The sequence below is a fragment of the Colias philodice genome, chromosome 14 (genome assembly GCF_061535455.1).
Source record: "Colias philodice isolate Cphi_HAF_F1 chromosome 14, ilColPhil1 Martin Lab GWU primary, whole genome shotgun sequence".
Classification (NCBI taxonomy): Eukaryota; Metazoa; Arthropoda; class Insecta; order Lepidoptera; family Pieridae; genus Colias; species Colias philodice.
Window position 1 is genome coordinate 6759276 of NC_143099.1, and position 25149 is coordinate 6784424.

At 31.8% G+C, this 25149-nt stretch overlaps 3 protein-coding genes and 1 long non-coding RNA gene across 4 annotated transcripts in view; all 4 read right to left on the reverse strand.

Moving 5' to 3' along the window:
- The window catches only part of LOC149482901 (uncharacterized), a 109731-nt gene that overhangs the window by 29417 nt on the left and 55165 nt on the right, over positions 1–25149 (reverse strand). The window lies entirely within an intron of this gene.
- Positions 5054–10028, reverse strand: LOC149482902 (circadian clock-controlled protein daywake-like). The gene is made up of 5 exons (XM_089703685.1): positions 9912–10028; positions 9434–9671; positions 6881–7011; positions 5896–6045; positions 5054–5205 (listed from the first exon to the last, which is right to left on the reverse strand). The coding sequence occupies exons 1-5, from the start codon at positions 9970–9972 to the stop codon at positions 5054–5056; spliced, it is 732 nt and encodes a 243-aa protein (XP_089559811.1). The 5' UTR covers positions 9973–10028.
- Positions 13399–17184, reverse strand: LOC149482903 (uncharacterized). Its single transcript, XM_089703369.1, has 5 exons — positions 17102–17184; positions 15802–16027; positions 15335–15486; positions 14518–14679; positions 13399–13625 (listed from the first exon to the last, which is right to left on the reverse strand). The coding sequence occupies exons 1-5, from the start codon at positions 17163–17165 to the stop codon at positions 13450–13452; spliced, it is 780 nt and encodes a 259-aa protein (XP_089559495.1). The 5' UTR covers positions 17166–17184; the 3' UTR covers positions 13399–13449.
- Positions 22923–25110, reverse strand: LOC149482904 (uncharacterized). Its single transcript, XM_089703079.1, has 5 exons — positions 25021–25110; positions 24379–24595; positions 24106–24260; positions 23732–23890; positions 22923–23557 (listed from the first exon to the last, which is right to left on the reverse strand). The coding sequence occupies exons 1-5, from the start codon at positions 25088–25090 to the stop codon at positions 23388–23390; spliced, it is 771 nt and encodes a 256-aa protein (XP_089559205.1). The 5' UTR covers positions 25091–25110; the 3' UTR covers positions 22923–23387.

Consider the following 25149-nt stretch of genomic DNA (forward strand, 5'->3'; position numbering starts at 1 on the left):
ATATAGTTCCGATATGATATCTGCATATCTACACATCTTTGTAACGAGGTTCAACCAGAATATTTTATAATAGAAAACGAACAATATGTAAAGAGCTTATTGTACTTAAATTTTTTTTGGTGCAAAAAATGTTTAAGTTTTAGCATTTATGATCATTTTCCCGAAGACGAATGTGAATTATGTTTCAATGAGAATAAATTCAAATGTTTAAAAAAAATGACGGATTTACTTGTTGAGTTGTAATAAAATTATTAGATCAAAAAGATTACTTATTCTCCTAGCTTATTCTATGGTTTTTGCCTAAACTTTTGACTTATCAAATACATTTATAATCTTATCAAATACATTTACAAGTACAATTTAGGTGTATTAACTTGCTTACATTACCATAATGGTTGTTTGTTTTTATGTAAACAAACCTAAACCACTTTCATTAGAGAACAAACTCCAACATCGCGAAATAAAATCAGCTGTTCCGTAGATTTTGGCATAGTAGATAATTCCACTTTTGTATATTATGAAACAGCTCATATTTCTTTTACGATGTTGGATTTGGTCCTATACCTAATTAAAGTTGTTCCGGTTTAGTCTGAGTCACCTTAAAAGTTTGCTCATGATTTATATTTCACCCTGTTATTGTGAAAATTAAAACACAGAACTCCAGTATCGTTTCTTGACATTGTGAATTGTGTACTATTTTTAAAAGTAGTAGTATTTAAGTGTAAGTAGTAGATATGTTACTTGAAATGATTGTATCATGTACTGAATAAAGCTAATTTCATTAATGTGCATAATTTTCTTTCAGTTTCTTCTAAGTTTTTGGTGTGTCGGCAAAATTAGTGTTGTTTTCCTACATGAACGTTTCATTGGCTTTTTTTCCGACATGCCAAAATTTTTCCCACTGCATTAATAATGGTAGAAATGACAACATATCGAACTAGATAAATATTTTCAGTATGAGCTGACCTCACATTGTATACAGGGTGTAACAGAAAGGGGGTACACATCTAAGCAGGGCGTGATGTACTGATGAAACTGAACAGTACATCACGCCCTGTTCGGATGTGTATATCCCCTTACACCTTGTATAGGTTTTACGAACATTCACAGGTCAGCTTATACTGAAAATATATAGCTTAATATGTGTCGTTTGAATTATTACTTGCAACCAAGTATTTTAGCTATGGTTACCTAATAAACCCGCCTAAGAATTCAAAGTAACTTGGCTAAATATACCAATCTTAATTGACTAGAAAGAACAGAGTATATTTAGTTATAGTTACCCAATGAACACGATTGACAGTACCCAGTAACTTGGCTACGTATACAAATTTTTAATTGAGTAGAAGTAACAAAGTAGATTGGCTGTCCCTACCCAATAAATATGATTAACATTATTGTGTTACTTAGCTAGTTTTACAAAGCAACATATTTGAAATCACTGAATTACTTTGCTAAAAACAACAGAGCACGTTGGGTATTGTTAAAAGAGTAACACGATTGACTATAGTAAATAGGTTTGTTAAGTTTACTGAGTGAATAGGTTAAAAGCAACAAACCTTTAATACGTATTTTTTGACCAACTTAGTGGGCTTATATTACCAACATACGTTAACAAAGTTGACTTGTATAATTTTAGCAACAAACTTTGCAGGCTCCCTCCGAAGCAAGTTACTCGGTTGTAAATAGCAGCAACTTGATTATTTATAGCCGTTACGTTTTCTCAGTGTAGATTAACGAAAACAAACATAAACTTGCTGATTGGTTTTGTCGTTATTTCTTTCTGTTTTCTCCTAGTTCACTATTGAATCACTAAATAATTCTCTCTAAGATAAAACTCAAGATAAACTCTGTACCTACAGTAAGATAGGTTAAATATTTTTGCGCTGGCTTGTATTGGAGTGAAATTTTGAGAAATTAAATAGCGATGGAAGAAAAAGCGGTTTTTGAAAAGGAAACATAGTGATCTATAAAATTAATAAAGTTTACAAAAAAAAAATGTTTAAATTACATATGTTTAACAGTACCAATGAATTTCAAATTTCTAGTTATCATCCTACTGGGAAATTTATTTTTATACAAATTTTGTACACGCATATTAAGGTAGCTACAGTCTTCACCACAACGTATTTAAAATTTTATTTGACAAATTACAACTCTTTTATAAAATTGCACTAGCGTAATAATAATAAATTATTAATAGGTATAATAAATTATTAATAGGTGTCAAGTGTTAAGCCAAGCAGATCAACGATATTAAAATAAAACAACGAGGAAAACCAGTAAATAAAATAAGAAACCAACCAAACATTTATTCAACTTCAGTCATTTTAAATTGTACTGTTTTGCAATGAATCTTGAAATACAAAAATGGTATCAAAATCGCTCCTTATATTAAGACAGCTAGCCTTTGGCATGAACTAAATACATAACGGTGCATTTGCATCAAACGAACATAGAGCTAGAAAAAAAGCATTCTTTCTTGATGTTTTAGTGTAAACGATTAGTAGAGCAGGCTCCAAGGAGATGTTCGTTTGCAAAAATAGCGGACCTAAATCTGACTTCTGATATATATTGTACTAGCGGTCCGCCCCGGCTTCGCCCGTGGTACATATGAAAAATAGATGTTGGCCGATTCTCAGACTTACCCGATATGCACAGAAAATTTCATGAGAATCGGTCCAACCGTTTCGGAGGAGTATGCAGACTAACATTGTGACACGAGAATTTTATATATAAGAAGATGCATATTATAGGCAAGCCAATATTCTTATGCCCTTGCAAAATTACATGCGTTAAATCTACTTAAAAACCTGAAACCTAAAACAAAGTCTCAAGCGTAAAAGTCTGACAGTCTGTAGCTGCCCTTGAGCACACTACAACTTGTCTGAAAAATCATTTGGCTTGGATTTCAATGAATTTCTTTTCTTCAAATTTTCTTACATACTTTGTTTTTTACGAGCCATTCAATGTAGTAAACAAAGCAATCAATACATTCTATAAACCACATTATTAATCGGTCGTAAATCGTGAAGTGGAAATAAAGAAAATCTTAAATACAGCAGACCGCGGAATTATATTGGGGTGAATAAATCAACAATATAACGAAAAATGCTGACAATACAAAATAGGAGGACAAACCAATAATATCAGATACAATAATATCGCATCTTATTAGAGGGTATTAAAAAAATAAAAAATCAGTCAAGTGCGATTCGGACCCGCGACACAAAGGGCTCTGTACAAATCAGCTAAATGTTTGTATCTCCTATCCAATTTATGAACGTGTCAACAGTTGCTTAACGCCGATTTTTTGTAACCTGTTGTTATAATATCAGCAACAGTAACAAATTCCTTAAATTTTTAAAATCACGGATCACGAGGTACATTCTGGTGTAGAAGAACGGACACATAAAACAGGGAAGCCTCAGTAATAGAGTCCCATTTTGCATTTTTGGTACGGAACCCTAATAAGCATCTTCATTTTCGTGCAATATTTTCCTTAAAACGGCTGCAATGGCAAAAAATGGTTATTCTTTATGTATATTTATTTATTTCATAACAACGCGAACAACAGTTTTATTAGATACGTATAAACTATAAATTATATGAATTATCTTTTGCCTTTGTTTAAATTCTTGGACTTCGTGTGAGCTTGTCCTAGTTTTATTTTTATTAAATTACTAGCAGTCCGCCCCGGCATCGCCCGTGGTACATATTTACGTTTTCTCTACATAAGTGGTTCTTATGAACCATCCTCGTACTTCAAGGAATATAATAAAAAAATAATTAACGAAATCGGTTCAGCCGTTCTCAAGTTATGCGCTTACCAACACATTTTGTGATTCATTTTTATATTATAGATAGATCCCAGACATCCTATAGACAGATGTTGCCAACCAGTTTTGTGGTCCCCCTCCCCGCACCCCGGTAATTAAATATGGCATACAAAGAAAAAAATAAAAATTTCCAAAACATGCCGTGTGGGATATCAAATGAAAGAACTTATTGAGTAGATCACGAATATATAGCATACTATAACATTTCTTACACTTTCTCTAAGATTTTTTAGAAAATTTACGAAAATGCTCCATTTTTGAGTTAACTTTAAACCACTATAGATTGAAAACTCATGAATATATTTTTTTAAATTATTAATTTAAATAATTAACAATAGTCCATTGTTTACGATTCAATAGTTCGTAATATAATGTAAGTGAGCTATGTGGTGGATTTGAATTTTGATGACCCCACAAAATATTTTAAATTACAAGGCGCAACTTTCACTGAAGTGAAATCTAATCACACCGATTTGAAATCTAATCACACAGAGGCTGATTCAAGAATGTTCTGCCATATTTTTCATTCTATCAAACACAACGACAGTGACACCGATATTTTTGTATTAGGCCTTTATTTCTGGCATAAACTTGAAAATATACTCGCCATCTTTGAATGCTCCCCCCACTCCCCCATGCAACTATTTCACTGTACAAACTATTGAATCGTAAACAATGGACTATTGTTAATTATTTTAAATAATAATTTAAAAAATATATTCATGAGTTTTCAATCTATAGTGGTTTAAAGTTAACTCAAAAATGGAGCTTTTTCGTAAATTTTCTAAAAAATCTTAGAGAAAGTGTAAGAAATGTTATAGTATGCTATATATTCGTGATCTACTCAATAAGCTCTTTCATTTGATACCCCACACGGCATGTTTTGGAAATTTTTATTTTTTTCTTTGTACCTATGCCATATTTAATTACCGGGGTGGGGAGAGGGGGACCACAAAACTGGTTGGCAACATCTGTCTATAGGATGTCTGGGATCTATACAATATATATCAGAAGTCAGATTTAGGTCCGCTATTTTTGCAAACGAAACTCCACTGAGAGTCCGGTCTATAGTAGTATTCAGTGTTTTTCAGTATTAGAAGATTCACTAAGAACAAAAGAATGCTCTACGCCTGTTTAAACTAAAATAATTTGACATAGTGGGCATTCGCTCGTTTGATGTAAATGCACCGTAAGAGGTACGTTTTGTGTCGCATTCACTCAGGCATAAGTTCGTCATAGGGAACCTGGTTAAGTAGAACAGCCAAGTTGTTTACTACAGATGCGCTGAGGCTCTCGCATATCGACGGCCCGACATCTGCCACTATCTCACGCCACATTTCATTAAGCAGTTTGTTTATTTGGTCCCCTGTAAACGGAAAAATCGTGAAAGGAACAGTTTAATGCGTTATTTGAAGTGTTTTGGGATGCATTTGATTGTCTGTCAGTTATTGTGGTCTCCTTAGGAATCATTATATTATCTAGTAGTTTAAGATACAGGTGCCCGGTATTCCACAACGTTGTACTGATTTCAATATTATGAGCAAACTAGATTTCCGCCGCGGCTTCGCCCGCGTTTGCAAAGGAAAACCCGCATAGTTCCCGTTCCCGTGGGATATTCGGGATAAAAACTATCCTATGTGTTAATCCAAGTTACCCTCTATATGTGTGCTAAATTTCACTGTAATCGGTTCAGTAGTTTTTACGTGAAAGAGTAACAAACATCCATACATCCATACATCCATACATCCTTACAAACTTTCGCCTTTATAATATATATTAGATTACCTAGGTAATTGGTAATTTGCTATATTATATTCAGAATACAATTTTTCTTAAATTACCTACGTCAAAGATTAAGTCGTGTGATTAACGTCTATACGTTGCATAAAAAACCTAACGTGTTTATTACAATGTAAACGATCAAACAATTATTGATATGTATATCTAAGAGATCTTATGGCAGCTACACATTTCGGAAATAAACTGTAGAATAAAGTAGAATACAACTTAAAACATACAAACTTAAAACATATAAACAACTTTAAACATACTATACCTATGTTTTTATCGTTCAATAAATTTTCTAATCGAAATGTTGCTTTTTCTACTTCATATTTGGTATCATGTTTTGTAATATTCCAGTATACTTTATTGTCATCTGCTTTGATGTGTTTGTACCATATGCGTATATGCAATAGTGTGTTTTCTGTAAAATAATTACAACATTTATATTTGCTGGATAAACAAGAAATTGGAGAAACCGGCCAAGTGCGAGTCAGATTCGTGCACGAAGAGTTCCGTACTATGTTAATTTTTAGTATTTGTTGTTACAGCGGCATCGGAAATAAATCATATTTTGTGAAAATTTCAGCTTTCTAGCTATCACGGTTTATGTGATACAGCCTGGAGCCAGACAGACAGACAACGAAGTCAGTAATAGGGTCCCGTTTTACCCTTTCGGTACGGAACCCTAAAAAAATATCTCTAAACACACATACTTATATTTTAAATGCCTCGATGCAAAGGACCTTATTTCGTCTATATACTCCCTAAATTACTTTGATGAAAGGGATGCCCTGATTTAAGATAGAAATGGTACCTAATGTCCTAGGCAGGTTAAGGCTTTAATTGTCCTTCAGTACATCAAAGGAGACCTAAGGATTATGTAAATCCTATAGCACATATTATTATAGTTAATAATATATGTGAGTCTTGTCTTGTCTTGTTCACATATTTTAAGTAAACGTCACTATGCATAACATTAAATGTAGATTTATATCTAATAGTAGTATTATACAGATTTAAACTTAAATTGTAAAGATTAAAGTTTATTTCTTATTATATCTTAAAAGGACTAAAAAATATTAATTACTATTATTAGGATTTTTAGTATTACATAATTGTTGTTGTGTTATCATTTACTATGAGATTATTCAGTTGTTTTTGCTCAAAGTTTTATAGCCGTACTAAATCATAATATTATTCACATTTGTAGCTTTTTGGTGGTTATGTAACAAAGTCTATATTAATGTTTTTCATACTTAGCTTTATAGATGCATCGCCACTGGATCGAATCGGCAAAACAAGGATTTTTCCACTGACCTCATATTCATTTTTTACATCAAGAGTCACTAAGGCATCAGCAGTGATTAATTTTTTATCCAAGTCGAATCTAAAATCATCAAATGTATCTAATGTTGTTTCTTGTAGGTAATAATATTTAGGAGATGAAAAAATAATAAAAAACGTGTAATGATTGTCGTTATATTAAATTTAAATTCTGTGTTCCAGAAACAAAAACAAAAACTCTATTTGGGCTTTTTGTTTGTGGTTAAATCTTATATGCGTTACACGATGTTGTTATAGTAATATAGGTGTTAGAGTTCTAACACACGAACGACAAGTTGTGAACGGCAAAGGCTACTTCAACCGTCGCCACATGTCGACGGCAGTCAACGAAGCATCGGCGGCAGTAGTCAATACGTCGACGGCTGCCGTCGACATGTGGCGACGGCCGAAGTAGCCTCTGCCGTTTGCAACTTGTTCTGAATTTAACCAACTATTAATCATCGTAATAGTTGGTCAACACAAAATATAATATAATATCTCTTTTGCCGTAAAGATCTGCCCCGCTAGACAAGTGGCTTTCTATTAGCGTAAAGTTCAATAGAATAGATTATGAATGTATGAGATTGACGTTTGATTACGACGACGACGACGATTGATTACGTCAATCTCATACATTCATAATCTATTCTATTGAACTTTACGCTAATAGTAAGCCACTTGTCTAGGGGGGCAGGTATTATACGAAACAGAATTAGTAAATTGCATCTGCATACAATCACTACATAATCTAATCTTCACTACATAGTGTAAAATTAATCTTCACTACATAGTGTAAAATTTAGCCGCTTTCTATGTCCCTACGTCCCTGTGTGAGCTTTGATCTTTAAAACTACGCAACGGATTTTGATGCGGTTTTTTTAATAGATAGAATGATTCTCTATGAAGGTTTTAGAATATTAAATACTAGGTTTTAGACAAAGCAGGCGAACTCACTGAAGTTATAAGTACACGATGTTATAAGTATTTTATACAATTAAAAATAGATAAACATGGTAAATAATGTAACGTTAAAAAGAGACCAAGATGGCCTAAAATCACGCTAATAACGAAAAAATGATTTTTTTCGCGAACACAACCACGATATAATGTATTATGCACTCTGTAGAGTGCAATCTTACATTCAAATCATGCAAAAGATGCGCTATTAAATACCCGTGTAATTTTACTTAAGATGAATAAAGTGTTTGACCTTAATACTTTATACTCAGGTTAAGGGGTCGAGATGACGCTAGTCTGAATATACTTATTAAGGCGAAACAACCTCCAATTAGGTTTAAGTGTACAGGTAAAGTATATAATATATGTTACAATGTCAATAATCGAATGATTAAAATGATTGCTAGTATAGTAATTGTAAGGATAATATATTTATGGCTTATATTTTACAACCGGTATTGTTAATGGTATGTCAAATGTCAAACTAACTATGTACACTATCTATTAGTGTACATATTTCTGAGATGTAATTTATGTTTACGTACATAAATTAATACATTTTTGAAAGCAAGCTAAGTAGTATTTTTTATAGAACCAAATATTCACAATTTTACTTGGATATTGCGTTATTTTTCTTACTTTGAGCGTCGATGATGCCCAAGATAAGGAAAACTGTTTACAATTAGGTATCATGAATCATAATCTTTATAATGCTCTGATTTCGACTTGTTATTGTACTAAATAGGTATCTATTATAGTTAACATTTTCTGTTATTAAAATATGAACTATATCAAATTAAACGAACTAAATGTTTCTAATTTTAGTTTGTAGGTATCGTTTTGCACAATTTAGGTAGGTATTGTATGAAATTCTGATTGAAAAATTATATGAAAGTAATTCACGCAAATACCTACTTTTAATACGGAACTAGAGGAAATAAATACCAAAATATGTTTACTGACCAACGAAACAAAGGTAGGTATGTCATCATCATTACGTAAAATTATTACAAAGGCCTCCCTTAGAAAATGTCCGTAATTTCGCGGGTGTAAAATGAAGGAAGTTTTAATTAATCAATTTAACCTATCCCCAACTAAAATTCAGCAGATCATAGGCCGGTTCACTCCATTACTTCTTTTGTAGCCGTCGAATCAGCCGCGCTTAATTTCGGCTCCCTTTGAGACGGCGTCACGATGTTATTCATAATTAAAGGCCCATAGCTAATTGCCCGTGACTCATTGTGCTCTAATAGTTCCTTATTTTCACCGAATTTTAATGATTTTTTGCTTGATGAAGAAATGTTTTTGGGGAAAGACTTAATTAGGAGACTGCTTTTCCTAGCTGAGTTGACATTTTTCTTTATAGTAATTATCAAGTCGTTAAAAACTAACAATTAATCTATGAAATATTTTATTATAAATTTATTCTAACTGAACGTTTAATTATACAGGAAAAACGACGCTATTAAATTATCTTTATATAAAAAGGGTACCAAATCAAATAAAAAAATAGATAAAGAAATACTCACTTAAGATCCTCCATTTGCAATTTGGCTAATCCTTTAAAATAATTATTTTTAAAAACGACCTTCAAGCCGTTTTTATCAGGAACATAAATCTTCATTTCAGCAACATATAGCGGGTCTAATGGCAAAAGACCTCTACTAGGGTCACCCAGTGCAAATAAATTAAGAGACTCTCTTGCAGATTTTAATGCACATTCGTTTAACTTTGGGTCATTTCTTGAACAAGATTTTAAATAATCCGCTAAAAACAAAGCAAAAAAGTGATAATTTGAATATGAAATGAAATTACGTGTTATTATTAAAACCTTGCAGTTTTTTGTCGTAAATTAAGGTGTTATTATCTAACCCATTTTTTACCCCTTAACAAGTACAAAAAAGTATTGTTACCAAATGAATATTGTTTGTTGTAATGAATATAATTTTAAATGAATATTTTTAATACAAAACGAATTTAACAGCAATAAATTGCAATGAAACTTACGTAAACTCAGCGGGGAAGCACTCCAGACCGCTAAAAATAAAACAAAAAGTTTCCGCAACATCCTATATGACCCTTACTGTTCCTGTATGACACTTTGTAACCGAGTTACCGTGTGCTCCCGGCATCTCGGCTTTATACGCGAATGTCATACAAATTGCATGTTACAACTTCTCATTAGAAGCAACTACTACGCCGCTGACGTCAGTAATGCCCTAATAACATATACTTTTCTATAAGTAAAGAGCACTTAAATATAATATAATTGATACTTAAATACATAATTAACTGTTTTAAGTAATGACGATGCTCTTAAACTTAACCCGTGTAAAACAAAATAAAATAATATGATGATAGTATTAAATTTTCAATTTCCTCATTTCAACAATTCAAAAATTCTTTCACCATTAGAAAGCTGCATCTTCACTGAGCAACATAGGCTATATTGCATATTCAAAAAAATTAGAGATCATTACCAAAAATGAAATAATGTAACCCAAGGTCTAAAAAATTCCTTTATAAAAATTCTGTCTTGGCGTTCGCTGCAGAATTTTTGAAGATAGAACAAAAAAATGTTCTACGGTATTATAGAATGGATCAATATCAACAAGAAAGTCCGCGATACCATAATATTATGTCCATCTTCAGTAGTTATGTTACTACAACAACTTTTTTCGTTTTCAAATTAATAGAAGTGCCGACAGTAATCAAACCATGTTATCCATACACAAATATTAATCCGTATCCCATTAAATGATGTTTTATTATTTATTTTTTATTATTATTCTTGAAGTACGAGGATGGTTCTACTGCTTGTTATCTTGATAAATAAGTATTTATTTAAAATTAAAATTTATGTATGTTCATCAGTCATCTGGTTTCCATAACACAAACGAAAGCTATTAGTATGGGATCAGAGACGTGCCCTGTGTGAAAATTGTCCTGAAATATTTATTAGTTACTAGCGGTCCGCCCCGGCTTCGCCCGTGGTACATATGAAAAATAGATGTTGGCCGATTCTCAGACTTACCCGATATGCACAGAAAATTTCATGAGAATCGGTCCACCCGTTTCGGAGGAGTATGCAGACTAACATTGTGACACGAGAATTTTATATATAAGAAGAAGATTATTTCAATGGCAGTATACCTAAGTTTAATACAAACTCTCTAAGTAACAATATATTATCTGGCCTATATAATTTATTTTTGAATACTTTACCGAATCTAGATAGGTCTTATAATTCGTTCAGCGTATAAAATGGAAATTTGAATTTTCTATATAATACTAAATTTCTCACATTTTGCATTATAATACAAAACAACGTTGTTATCTTAAAATTAAAAACCGACAGATGCATTATACCTACATCTGTTTCACTGATCGATTTTCTTTAGGGACAAGTAGGTGGTCAGCCTTCTGTGTCCTGCCAGACCGAGACATTTTTATTTCTTCGTCGATACGGACTTGAAATATTTGTCAATCGAACTTGAAACACATATCAATTTTAAAATTCATCGGGCGAATCCCTGTCCCAGTACGTAATATACTTTCTTTCGTAAATTTAAGGAGCAAAATAAGACAAGTATAATACATAATTAAAAAAACACATCGCATTTATTAATTTATTATGATTTTTATTCACAAGTAATCAATGCATTCGATTTTAGATGTCAGATTTAGATTTTTAGAGTAACGTCTCTGGTATTTAAAAAGAAAAAAGGTTTATTGACACAATATTGTAGCGACGTCAGTTAATTATATTGACCGACCCGCGAAGGCGCAAAAAAAACCGAAATTTACTTATTAATAATTTATTGTAAAAAAATTACATTATAAATTATTCCTAACTTAAACTTCCCGTTCGATGTTGGAACAAAGAGTGCTCGTCGTCCACGGCGGGGCAGCTACAGCGTCGCGGTGGCGATGATTGCCGCAACACTCTCTGGAATCGCAGGTGTGCGCGATGTCGCAATTGCTAACAGGTGCAAGTCCTTCTTGGGTGGCCCCATGCATACTCTAATAATTAAGGCGTGTTATATGTAGGTACATAACAAGTTCTTTAAATCAGAATATTTTGTTTATTATGTTTAGTTTATGGTTTATTAGTAAATACCTACCAAGAAGCTTATATCTAATACACTGGAGATTTCAGTATGAACATTAACTAGTAACAAGAAAATTTTTTATCCCTTTCACACCCACTTGCCAAGTTAGGTGTGAAAGGGATAAAAAAACATAAAGGCGTCATTCAAGGTCATATTTTCTTGTTACAAGTTAATGTTCATACTGAAATCTCCAGTGTATTAGATATTATAAGCTACTTGGTAAATACAAATCTTAAAATTACTTGTATATTATGACAATATTACTATAAATATTATGTAATCGTAATTGAAAAAAGTTAAGCATATGTGCAGTTCTAACAAAACGAAATATCATGTTATTCTATGTTGTCGTTACTAAGTTACGTTGTTGAATTTTGTTGAACTGTCAAATGTTACCTTAATTAAAAACTCTCTACTATAAAACTGTTCCGAGGTTAAGCTGAAAGGTATATTTCACACAATTAATAAATATGATACCTTTATGATACATTAAATTTATAAATACCAATGTCAGCAAGAAAATGCTTAAAATTTTTTAAAGTCTAATAAGAGAAAAACAAAATATGTTTCACTAAGCTCTAGGACAGAAAATAAAACATTTACACTTGCTACGACGTGTTAAAAAATAACTAAAATGAATTAGAGATGAAATAGGTATTAATAAAATTATAGTAACGTTTTTCACATAATTTAACGAAAATGATGTAATAATACGGACAAAAACTTATACGTACTAATAATAAATGTGCAATAAAAACATTAAGATATAAATACAATGGATTTGAAATTGTTAATACGTATTTGAGATTTTTAACAATTGATATCAGATCTAACATAATATTATTATAGGTACTTAATTAAACATTAATTTCGTTTGCCTAACATAATAATGAAATAATTTAGATATTTTTTAAAATAATTATAACTATTTTTGGTGCAATAAATATTTATCTGATATTAAAACGATAGTGTTGGTTCGATTAAAGTTAATATTATGCATAATAATATAATGTAAGACAGGATTTAATTAAACACTGTGTATTTTATGAAAATAATAATATAATAGTTTATTACGAGTAATTTATTTATTTATTCATTCAGGTGCTATTGCCTGATGAATTTTGTATAAGTTTACTAAACGCTGTGTAAATTATGAAACAAAAATAACTAATTTATTAATTAAATTTAAAACATTTATCTTTTAAAATAGGTAGCAATGCAATTCATCAATTGTAATTTATTATTACTTTTTATTTTACCAACAAAAACTTTTAGGAAAAACACATAATTATCATATTTAAAGCAGGAAAATTGACGTCAAATAAATGTAGGTAACTTATGCAAATTTTTTGTCTTCGTATGGTGCAATAAAAACAACCGTGTTAAAAATAAAACATACTTTATTTAACATATTATTTAACAGGTCACTTTGTTTAAGGCTTGATAAACGGTGTAAGATCGCCAGAGAGGTAGTATTTGGTAGGCACTCGTCCGAAGAAATTGTGTATGAACTGATAAGCAATGTCCGCCACTGAATCCATTACAGTCCTTCCAAAGGTTTTCCATAAGGTCTTCGCGTTTTCATTATAGTAAGTTGTAAGAAGTTGGCCTGTAATTAATAAATTGTTTTATGAACATTGCTTTTTGGTTTGTATGAAAATATATGAGCGGTAAATGTTAAAAAATGTTATGACGATTCAAGAGTGCTTTTATAAGAAGTTTAATTGAATAAATGAATGTTTGAGCTTGAGTTTGAAATCAGCTTATCAGTTTGTGAGGTCGGGCACAGATAATTTAAAACATTTTAACAGATTTAATTGAGAGCTAGTAGGCCAAATTTTCATGCCATCTTGAATGAGACACTTAGAAGAAATGAAAAAATTGGTTGTCTGTAAAGTTGGTTTACTGACGATAGTTGAACGTGACAACGTCCGATTTTGCTTCTTGGTCGTTCGTTCCGCGTTCTCGCTCGCACTTCAAGCCTTACATGGAACGCCTCAGAGCGAGATAACGCCGCATGAGTCATGTTTTTTTCGTGCGTGCAGGCGTCTCTATCGAATTATAAGACGTTGTCACGTCATAAATGAAAAGAAACCTAGGGCGGGAACTCTCACGTTAACATACGAGGAATAAGATATTATGTGGCCAGTCATATTATGACTATCCGTGAAGTCATTGATAAATAATTTTGGTTTTCCTCACTGATTAGGCCCCTGTTTCACGTAAACTATTTACTGTGTTCCGCCAGTATACGTGGTATTTATCGTGGTATTTATTGAGCATGTTACTAGGCGTACAAGAATGTCAATATTTTTACCGATGGATATCTTGATTCCATATTGACGTCTATCAGTAAAAACTGACATGACAAATTACATTTACATTACATTCTTTGCGTGTAAGCAGCGCTTTAGGAACATTACTCCTAATAATTATATAATTAAAATTTAAAATAAACCCTTTATCCTCGATAAAACCTTGTTTATAACGTGTTTACTCACTCGATTCTACGTCTCCAACGTACAACTTTTCAAGCTGCAATTTACTACCGCCAAGCAAGTCGAAATCGTATTTAGCCAGGTCTTTCTTACATTCGATGTAAACTTCACCATCCGGACGCCGTACTACTTCAAATGTGTAGTCGAATTTCATCGATACTTTTTCTGTCGAACAAACAATGAATAGTATTATTTTTCTCATTTTAGATTCGTTCTGACACGTGTATGCAAATGCGTGTCTTGTTTTTTTTGTTCTTCATATTAGTAATACATTTGGTAATAACGTAATAACGCATAGAAGAAAAATTATATCATTAACTGTTATAAAGAAATAAATAACATAAAATGTAATATAAGAAGAATAAAATCCTTTGAGATTTGTAAATTTAATTGCTTTTCGATTTAAAACAATCGTAAATATCTAAAAAGTATACGCAGTATGCATCTTTAATTCAAATCTAATTCGATATATAAAAAAATCTGTAAGTAATCACTTGAGTTCGAACCTTCCATGGAATATAACGGTATTTACATCAAACGAACATAGAGCTAGAGCAAGAGCATTATTTCGTGATCTTTTAGTGTACCTAAACGAAAACTCGTATTCAGCGTTGTTCAGTATTAGAACATTGCATAGAATCTTTTCGAACGCACTTAGAGCAACGAAAGATGCTCTACGCCTGCTTACACTAAAAGAATTTGACATAGTGGAGGCTAGAATGAGCATGCACTCGTTTGATGTTAATGCACCGTCAGATAACGTTTATAATAGCATCGATATCATCTAGCATCGATACGCTAGTATTATAGCGATGCATACCAATTTTGATTTTAGCGTTCCCGCTGCCTCTGACGCTGCTGCCGCCAACCAATTCCTTCAAAGCCGGGCTAGATCCAGTTATATCGTATTTCCCCTTTGCTGATATATCACAAGTAACCTTCATTGTGAAGTGACCCTTTTCCATGTTCAGCCTAAAATGTTTTAGGTTACATTAAATACTGTTGATACTGTTGATTAGATGCATATAATACCTAATGGTATTATCTCAGTTCCAAAAACTGATGGAAATTATAATTTTTTATGCATTTTTTATGCATATTCATTATGCAACCTCTTTTGAAGTACCTAATCGACTTGCTATATAATACCTAAATATTAATTTAGTGGAACAATATGCTGAAGAAATTGAAAAACTTAAAAAAACACTACTACCAATATTTACGACAGTTTAATAACCTTAAATATTTACCATAAACATGATTTATATATTTTTATAATACACTTACTTCAAATCGTTGACTTCGCAGTTTTTGATACCCTTAACCGTACCCTCAAGGATCGTGAGGTCTATGACGTTCAGTAAGTTAAGCTTGATATTTTCTATATGTAAAGGGTCGATGGGAGGAATGTCATATTCCGGGATACCAGAATCGGAGATGCCCAAAAGCGTGGTTTGGATGTCTTTTTTTAGACATTCGCGATCTTTATAGTCACATTTGTGTAGCGTGTCGACTGAAAAGAAATAGTGTGTTATTAATTTAAATAATAATTATTTTTTTAAGATACTGCATAGCTTTTATCTATGACTTTGAGCGCTGCGACCGAATGTAAAAATACCGTAACGAAAAAACCTAACACCCCCCACTCCAACCGGCTCTGTGATGCGATGCTATGCAATAGCTTTACCGCGATAGTCCTCGAGTGCCACATGTAATTTTTTTTTGATTTAGTATTTATTAGATACAATATACAAATAATGTTTTATGAAATTATTATCTAGTATTATACATAACACACATAAAGCTAATGAGAGGATAACACAATATTACGCATGATCCCGTTTCTTTATTCAATATACAATTATTTTAATAACACTACAATCAGTCATATTTTATACATAATAATATATTGTGTTTCTTTCAATAACGAATTAAAATAAGTGACTAGAGTGGTTTAACTAAATATTGTAGGTAATAAATATGCTTTAATTAGTCTAAAGAGACAAATAATACGTAAAACATAGGTAACCAACAAAATTATTTTGAAATAATGTTCGAATAAAATTTGGAGTTTTTAGATTTGATTAGCATATTATTATGATAAATAATAAATCCGAATGTTCTCTATATTTTTTTCGAAGCATAAATGTCTTTATTTTATAATCGTTAAAAATATTCTAAATATTCCACAATACTTAGAATATTTTTACATCATTACATCACAAATAGTAATTAATGTTTCTGTCTGTTATCAAGACAGAAACATTCATTAGGTACTATTTTGGTGAGTATAATTCTAAATTAGTTTATAAGAGAGACACCAAGAAAGAGGAACAATACTTTACTTAATCAAATATCAATTTCGCACTGTAAAATATAGATTATATTTACACAGATGTTGCAAAAGTAATGGAAAGTTTTGTAAAAATAACCTGTATATTAATGCACTAATACGACACATTTTACAAAATCTGTCTAATCTATTTTTGCAAACCATTATTTATTTATACATTATACTCTGAATAATTTAATATTTTAACCTATCTTCAGTAAACGTTATAATCTAAAAATACAATAAAGTAATTACCAAATGCCGCTTCACTGAGCGCCAACCCAAAGGCTAAAACGAAAATATTTTGGTATCCAAACATTTTGGACCACTGCACCACTTCGAGATCTAACAATACTGTGTCGCTTTACAATCTAACGTATATTTTATAGCTCGAAATACTGACCATACAAATTAAATGAAAAACTACAAAACCTGTTCTTAATTACAACGATAACCCTGACCATGCGTCCACGAATTATAATCGCAATAAAACATTATGTAAAAATGCACATGTATCTTTTTTATGTATATGAAAAACTTATGTGATAGTGTTTCAGAAACACTTTGAAAATTCATTATTTGTTTTCTTTATTAATTTTTTAATTTAATACTAGCTTTACAAGCGCGGCTTCGCCCGCTTTGTGGAAAACTTAAAAAAATATATACTAAAACCTTCCTGAAGAATGACTCTATCTATTAAAAAAACCCTCATTAAAATCCGTTGCCTAGTTTTGAAGATTTCAGCATACAGACGGACAGACAGCGACAGCGACATAATATTGCACGCCTCATAAGCGAAGCGTTGAGGTGGGTACTACTGTCACTTCGCGCAAAACATCTGATTTTTCAATCTTAAAATGTCTTTATGTATCATACATTGCACTTGTAAGATAATACATACACACACATATTAAGAAAAAACACTATTTTTAACGTTCATGATATTTTTGATGTCATTTTTGTTATTTAAACTAGTTAAAAAACAGTTTAAAAAAGTTCTGTCTTGGACGTCCGTGTGTCTGTATGTGCGGATCCTTTTTCTTGTTAACACGATAGCGACCGAAATACTTTACTAATCGAGTCTTTTTTTTTCTCTTACGCTTGAGTATGCTCAGGAATAGAACCCTTTCATTTTTCAGGGTCTGATTCGATGTGGTTTAATTGTTATTAAATAAACAAAAATAATAATTAATAAATATTTATTAAAAAAAATTATGAGGCGTGCACTTTTGGATTTTCCAAATTATTTTCTATTGTGTAGTCATATCATCATAAATATTAATTTGTGTTCAACTGTAAAACGATGAATGATAATTCACAACAGTTTGAGTTTTTCAATATATTATATGGCTTAAGGAAACTATTTATACATTTATAAACTTTTGTGAGTTAAATAAGAAAATAATTTATTATGTACAGGTTAATTTTAAACATATCAAATGTATGTTTATACTTTATAATTATGTTAGGCCTAGAACTGTTAAGGTCGGTCAATCTTAATATATATAAATCTCGTGTCACAATGTTTGTCCTCAATGGACTCCTAAACCACTTAACCGATTATAATAAAATTCGCACACCCATGTGCAGTTCGATCCAACTTGAGAGATAGGATAGTTTAAACATGTAGGTACCACGGGCGAAGCCGGGGCGGACCGCTAGTAATAATATAAAATACTATTGACTTATCCAGCTTACTTTTTTTGTAAATTTTACAAAAAAAATCCAAGCATTGCCCTTTAAAATACAGAATTGGTCTTATATTTTCAACTTCATATAAAGAAACCTACATAATTAAAAGATTCTTAAAATATAATAGTTTGGAAAATCCAAAAGTGCACGCCTCATAATTTTTTTTTAATAATTATTTATTAATTATTATTTTTGTTTATTTAATAACAATTAAACCACATCGAATCAGACCCTGAAAAATGAAAGGGTTCTATTCCTGAGCATACTCAAGCGTAAGAGAAAAAAAAAGACTCGATTAGTAAAGTATTTCGGTCGCTATCGTGTTAACAAGAAAAAGGATCCGCACATACAGACACACGGACGTCCAAGACAGAACTTTTTTAAACTGTTTTTTAACTAGTTTAAATAACAAAAATGACATCAAAAATATCATGAACGTTAAAAATAGTGTTTTTTCTTAATATGTGTGTGTATGTATTATCTTACAAGTGCAATGTATGATACATAAAGACATTTTAAGTTTGAAAAATCAGATGTTTTGCGCGAAGCGACAGTAGTACCCACCTCAACGCTTCGCTTATGAGGCGTGCAATACGTAGAGGCATAAGAACTATATTAGGAACCTAATGTGGCTAAAAATTACAATAATCAAAAATCTTGTTTACTAGTAGCTACTACTTTAATTGCTCCATAAAAATTTAAATAAGTAGATAATTTGTATATAAGTATTATGCTAATTTATGAATTATTGTTCTTCGCCTATTTTTTGTACCAGAATCAAATATGTATTACGTTTCAAACTTCAATGCATTTTTAAGGAATCATTTTTCATTGTTTATTCCGTGTTGTGTGATTTATATACAATACCTACGATATTTTTATTTATTATAATGTGTATGTAATACTGTTATTAGACAATGTTTTTTTTTTTTCATTAAAATATACAATAATAATCGTACCTATAAGTTATAAGATTAATAAAATATAAACTATTATATTTTTACGAACCTCAAAAGGAAAAAACGGAACCCATAAAGGATCACTTTGTAGTCTGTCTGTCAACACCCTTTTTCTCAGGAATGCGTTAAGGTATCAAGCTGAAATTTTTATCGAATATTCAAGTCTACTGTCCCAAGGGACAGCTGAGAAAAAATCAAACCTATAAGCCAACGCAATCAAAAGAGACAGCCGTTTATGCTGCAAATTATCGCAAATTTCGACATTCGCAAGGGAATCAAATTCAATATTGTACTTCCCGTAAACACAGATAAAGGAAAAATTGCTAAAACTATATTTTAGAGTTAAAACATAATAAAAAGTAGGTTTGTTAGGAGTTAGCCCTCGGTGCGCGGGTCCGACTCAAACTTGGCCGGTGTTTATTGTCTCTTGATATAATCCAAATAGCATTAATTATTCTCTTGCGAAAATTAAAATTATAGTAATTAATATACTGTAATATCTGTTGATTAAAAAAGCGGTTATCTATATTCTATGTATATCTGTATCTAATTACTAGCGGTCCGCCCCGGCTTCGCCCGTGGTATGTGGTATGTTTAAACTATCCTATCTCTCAAGTTGGATCGAACTGCACATGGTGTCCGAATTTTATTATAATCGGTTAAGTGGTTTAGGAGTCCATTGAGGACCATTGAGATAATATTAATAGGGAGACGACACCGCCTACATCACTTATGTTCCACTCAACATACGTCATGTGACGTATGTTGAGCGGTATTTTTTAATGGTTTTAAAGTGAAACGCATCAAATATGCCTTCGTGTGTGTTACGATATTGCACAAATAATACAAATAATACGGAAAAGTGCAAAGGAATAACTTTCATCGTTAAGTACCTAACTAGATAATCATTTTTAAAACTTAGTTAGAGCAAAAAAATGGCGCACAGATTTTGTTCGTGGTGTCTCCTCCATACGTAGTAATATTATCTCAATGTTGAGGACAAACATTGTGACACGAGATTTATATATATTAAGATAAACCTGAGGTAGGTTACATGAGTTAGGTACCTATAAAAATTTTAATTAAAAAAAAATTTACTACGCACATTAGTACACGGTACCCTAGTATTATTTATCTATAGTTTGCTTATATTTGTTTTTATTGTAAGATTCGAGCCCTGAGAGTGATATGGCCTATATCTTTATCTATTTCAGTAGGTACGCGGACGAAGCCACGGGCCGATAGGCATACATCTTAATAATATTTTAAATAATATTATTCTTTTATTATTATAAAAGAGCGCTATTACATCCGAGTTTTTCAACGTACAATAAGTGAGAAAAAAATCTCAAGGCAAAGGATGCGGTTTCTTACGCATTACTTTTTTTTAATATGTACAGGTAATGTAATATTGTATGTAGTAGTATATACTGATAACATTAATAAAATCATAATAATATGTTTGTATATTCATACATTTAGCCATTTCATGGAGCATTACCCAAATTGAAAGGCATGAAATTAGTCATGCCAAATGTTTGCATTAGTAATTTTGTAATTTCAACGAAATGAAAATAGAAAATTATCTAAGATTTTATCTACTATACTATTGTTGGTAATGAATTATTTCGTCCAAAGCAATCATGTATGTGTTTTTTCGTATTGTTTCCTTGTTTTGGTGCAAATAAAGTATTTTTATTAATTCATTCATTCATGGTTATTATGATGGTCGATACTGTTATGGAAAAATTTTGGATGAGATCAAGTAGCAAAAAATATTATATAATTTATAGCAAAACAATATTAATATTCGTCATGCATGACGCAAAAGAACTCTACTCGTACCTATTCTTAAAATCGTCGTGACGCTTATTATTTTATATTTTTTATTTGATAGAACCGAAAAAAAATATAAACATCGGTTGCGATGACAAGAGGAAAGTTTAAAGTTTTGGTGAAAGTTTATCTTAATCTATACTAGATTTCCGCCCGCGGCTTCGCCCGCGTTTTCAAAGGAAATCCCGCATAGTTCCCGTTCCCGTGGGATTTCCGGGATAAAACCTATCCTATGTGTTAATCCAAGTTACCCTCTATATGTGTGCTAAATTTCATTGTAATCGGTTCAGTAGTTTTTACGTGAAAGAGTAACAAACATCCATACATCCATACATCCATACATCTATACATCCATACATCCATACAAACTTTCGCCTTTATAATAGTAATATTATTAAGATAAGATAAGATTTCCCCACTTAAAAAAAAAAGGTACTAATATTATAAAGCTGAAGAGTTTGTTTGTTTGTTTGTATGTTTGTTTGTTTGAACGCGCTAATCTCGGGAACTAGTAACTACTGGTCCGATTTGAAAAATTCTTTCAAACTCAAACTCAAACTCAAACATTTATTCATTCAATTAGACTTCTTATAGAAGCACTTTTGAAACGTCATTACATATTTTAAAATTTACCACCGATTCGGAAAGCAGTATCTACGGAGAAGAACCGGCAAGAAACTCCATAGTTGCTCTTTTAAATCATGTCAGTTTTACAATTTTACAAAATACATATGTAACATCATAATATATTATAATAACATGCCAAAGAACTGTCCTGTGGTTATTTCGCGACAACCCTCCATGGGTTTTTATCGTCCATATATTCCTGAATACTGTAGTACGCTCTCTGAACTAGTACATTTTTTATATAAGTTTTAAATTTAGAACTACTAAACTCTTTAATATTATGAGGAATTCTATTGTAAAAGCGTATACCTTGACCCATAAATGAATTTTTAACTTTAGCTAATCGGAAAAATGGCATTTCAATTGTATTTCTGTTCCTTGTGCCATAACAGTGTCTATCTCCTACTCTTGTGTGTAAGTCGGCGTTTTTGTGTACATGCAAAATATTATTAAATATATACTGTGATGGTACAGTAAGGATACCAGTATTCTTAAAGAGATCTCTTAGTGAGTCCCGAGCACGTAAATTATATATAGAACGAATGGCTCTTTTCTGTAAGATAAATATAGTTTCTATATCTGCTGCCCTGCCCCATAGTAGAATTCCATAGGACATAATACTATGGCTTCGGTGTTAGATAGCCCATTTATCGAGGAAGGTTATAGGCTATATTATATCATCACGCTACGACCAACAGGGGTGGAGCCACGAGGGTGAAACCGCGCGGAGCAGCTAGTACCAGATATTCCTACTAACAATCTTAAGAAAAAAGTTTTCAATAATTTATAAATGTTCCTACTATTATTATTATAGACTGCTCAGAACGATAAAAACAAATTCTTAATTATAAAAACAATCATCATGTACCTAAATAATTATTATCTATGTATATTATTATTTATGGAAATACGTAATAGGTGAGTGAAGATGAAGGCATCACAATAAAATACTATTTTCACGCATGCAATTCTTTATTAACAGTTCAACATTAGATTCAATATTTAGAAATAATAAATACAACAATATTTCCTGAGCACACCCTCAAAGAATCTCTTGGAGATGAGACCCTAGTGGAGGTTCAATTACTCATTTACAAATGCTTGGCCAAGGTAATATTAGATTACAAGTATTAGGTACATTAATGGCTTGGCCAAATGATGATGGCTTCCAGTTTTCATTTAAGTAACTGACGACGTCGGAAGCCGGGCAATAAAATAGAATGTATGTATCTACTTGAAAGATCCTCAGCGTTAATTTTTCAATCATGTCATTTTAATATTTCTTTCAGAAATATTTAGTTTAATCCCGTGGGTGGTTCTAAAAAGAATAATTCCCCGAATTTGATCCATATCATAATTATGATAATATTACTTATATGCTGACAAAAATACAGGCTTGCACGCAGTTATTAAATAATAGTCCAAGATTAGTTTTGCAGGTAGGGAGTCAAGTCGTCGGTGATGTATAAACTGGTGGGCACACCCTCAAAGAATCTCTTGGTGTAAGCGTAATAGAGCTTCAGATACTCGTTGACAAATGCTTGGCCGAAAGATGATTGTTTCCAATTTTCATTTAAGTAACTGACGACATCGGAAGCTGAAATCAGATAATTATTAGTCTTAAATAAAAATCAAACATGTTATTTTTGCAAACAAGCAATTCGGTTAATGTTACTGGTAATTTGCGAAATTATAAACAAATTTCAACAAAGGGTAACATTGACAAAAATATCCTGTGCAATCTCGTTGTTCTACACCACTAAAAGCTTACCTATATTTTGGTCACCAACGTTAAGATTGTCAGCAGCGAACACCACCGAGCCCTGGTATTCAAAGTCACATTTTCCTTCATCGTACGAGCAAATGATGAATACGTTTTCCCCGCGCTTTTCGAAGTGAAGCGGCACTTCAATCTTCATGTCTAGGTTTACTGTGGACATTAGAAAAATATTAAAATGTGAACTTCTACGTAGAACATTAAAGAAAGATAGACCATCCTGGTTCAAGAATATAGAGAAAATCGTGCAATCTTACATCATGGAAATGAGGAAACCTTTGAAGACTCTGAACCATTTTCTTTATTTTAACTTCCACACAATCTGTATAATTTCTTCACATGTATCTGTTACAGCGCATGGAACTCACCAACACTAATCTGTCCAGTCCCTTGGCCGTGCAGGTCCTGGTCAGTCTGGAAGTCATCTGCTAATGCGGAGTTGGGCGCGTCGGCCGTGTAGCCACCTTTCAGCGTCAGGTTGCAGCGCACTTCTTCTTTCACCGTTCCCGCCGTTGAATCGATTCTTAAACAAAATTTTATTGTTGTACTTTCACGACTACTTTTTTTAAGGTAACATTTTATTAATTTTTTCAAGCTTATCAAAACGAAGTTATGTACATGTGAAATTGAATTCAACTTACGCGAAGCTTTCGAAAACACAAGTCGTGACTCCCGTTAAGACGGCGTTGTCAATGGTAACATTAACCGAATTCGGTAAATTAACGGGAATGCCATTCAAATACATGGGGTCAAATGGTAGTACGCCGTAAGTAGGCAAGCCGGGGTTGTTAAGCTTCTGTATCATAACCTGTTCCAGGCAGGGGTTGTCTTGCACGCTGCATTGTGGTAGAGATTTCACTGAAAACAAACCGATAAAGCATACAATGTTGAATTATTGGTAAGATTTGTACTATTTAATGACAGTTTTAAAGGTTATTAATATCTATCTATACCTAGTTTCAGATTTTATTTTTAGTGATATATTAATATAATTCACAAATTATAAAAAAAATTCTTTTATTAAAGTAAGTAGTTGAGTTTTGTAAAAAAATCGAATCTTTATCATTTCTTATACAAATCGCTTAATCGAATATTAGCTATGATTATTATCTTATCAAATAGATCTAATAAGATTGTTCTGTTGTTATCACCACGTTTATGTATAACAACGCAATCATAGACCACATAGCCACATGGATGCTATTTTTATAATAAAATAATTAGAAAAATAAATAATAAGTATTTCGGAGAGTTAAACGACTATTTTATCAAAAATATCTTACAAAAATCATCTTCCGCGGTCCCATAGACAGCACCCAAGAACAATATAAATACAAATTTTTGGAATGCCATTGTTGTGATGTGTTGAAGTTAACTGCTTTCACAATATTAATTGCTCTTTACGGTAATGC

What these genes read in the sequence shown, in the direction of transcription:
- LOC149482902 (XM_089703685.1), bottom strand. Translation starts at nt 9,972, where the DNA reads ATGTTGCGGAAACTTTTTGTTTTATTTTTAGCGGTCTGGAGTGCTTCC. An exon ending in TGCTTCCCCGCTGAGTTTAC is followed by an intron (nt 9,672 to 9,911) that starts GTAAGTTTCATT and finishes CTTTGTTTTTAG; the next exon opens with CGGATTATTTAAAATCTTGT. An exon ending in ATTGAACGATAAAAACATAG is followed by an intron (nt 5,206 to 5,895) that starts GTATAGTATGTT and finishes TTCCGTTTACAG; the next exon opens with GGGACCAAATAAACAAACTG.
- LOC149482904 (XM_089703079.1), bottom strand. Translation starts at nt 25,090, where the DNA reads ATGGCATTCCAAAAATTTGTATTTATATTGTTCTTGGGTGCTGTCTAT. An exon ending in TGTGTTTTCGAAAGCTTCGC is followed by an intron (nt 24,261 to 24,378) that starts GTAAGTTGAATT and finishes ATTTTGTTTAAG; the next exon opens with AATCGATTCAACGGCGGGAA. An exon ending in CGTTGGTGACCAAAATATAG is followed by an intron (nt 23,558 to 23,731) that starts GTAAGCTTTTAG and finishes ATCTGATTTCAG; the next exon opens with CTTCCGATGTCGTCAGTTAC.
- LOC149482903 (XM_089703369.1), bottom strand. Translation starts at nt 17,165, where the DNA reads ATGTTTGGATACCAAAATATTTTCGTTTTAGCCTTTGGGTTGGCGCTC. An exon ending in GCTCAGTGAAGCGGCATTTG is followed by an intron (nt 16,028 to 17,101) that starts GTAATTACTTTA and finishes ATTTCTTTTCAG; the next exon opens with TCGACACGCTACACAAATGT. An exon ending in CGTTGGAGACGTAGAATCGA is followed by an intron (nt 13,626 to 14,517) that starts GTGAGTAAACAC and finishes TATTAATTACAG; the next exon opens with GCCAACTTCTTACAACTTAC.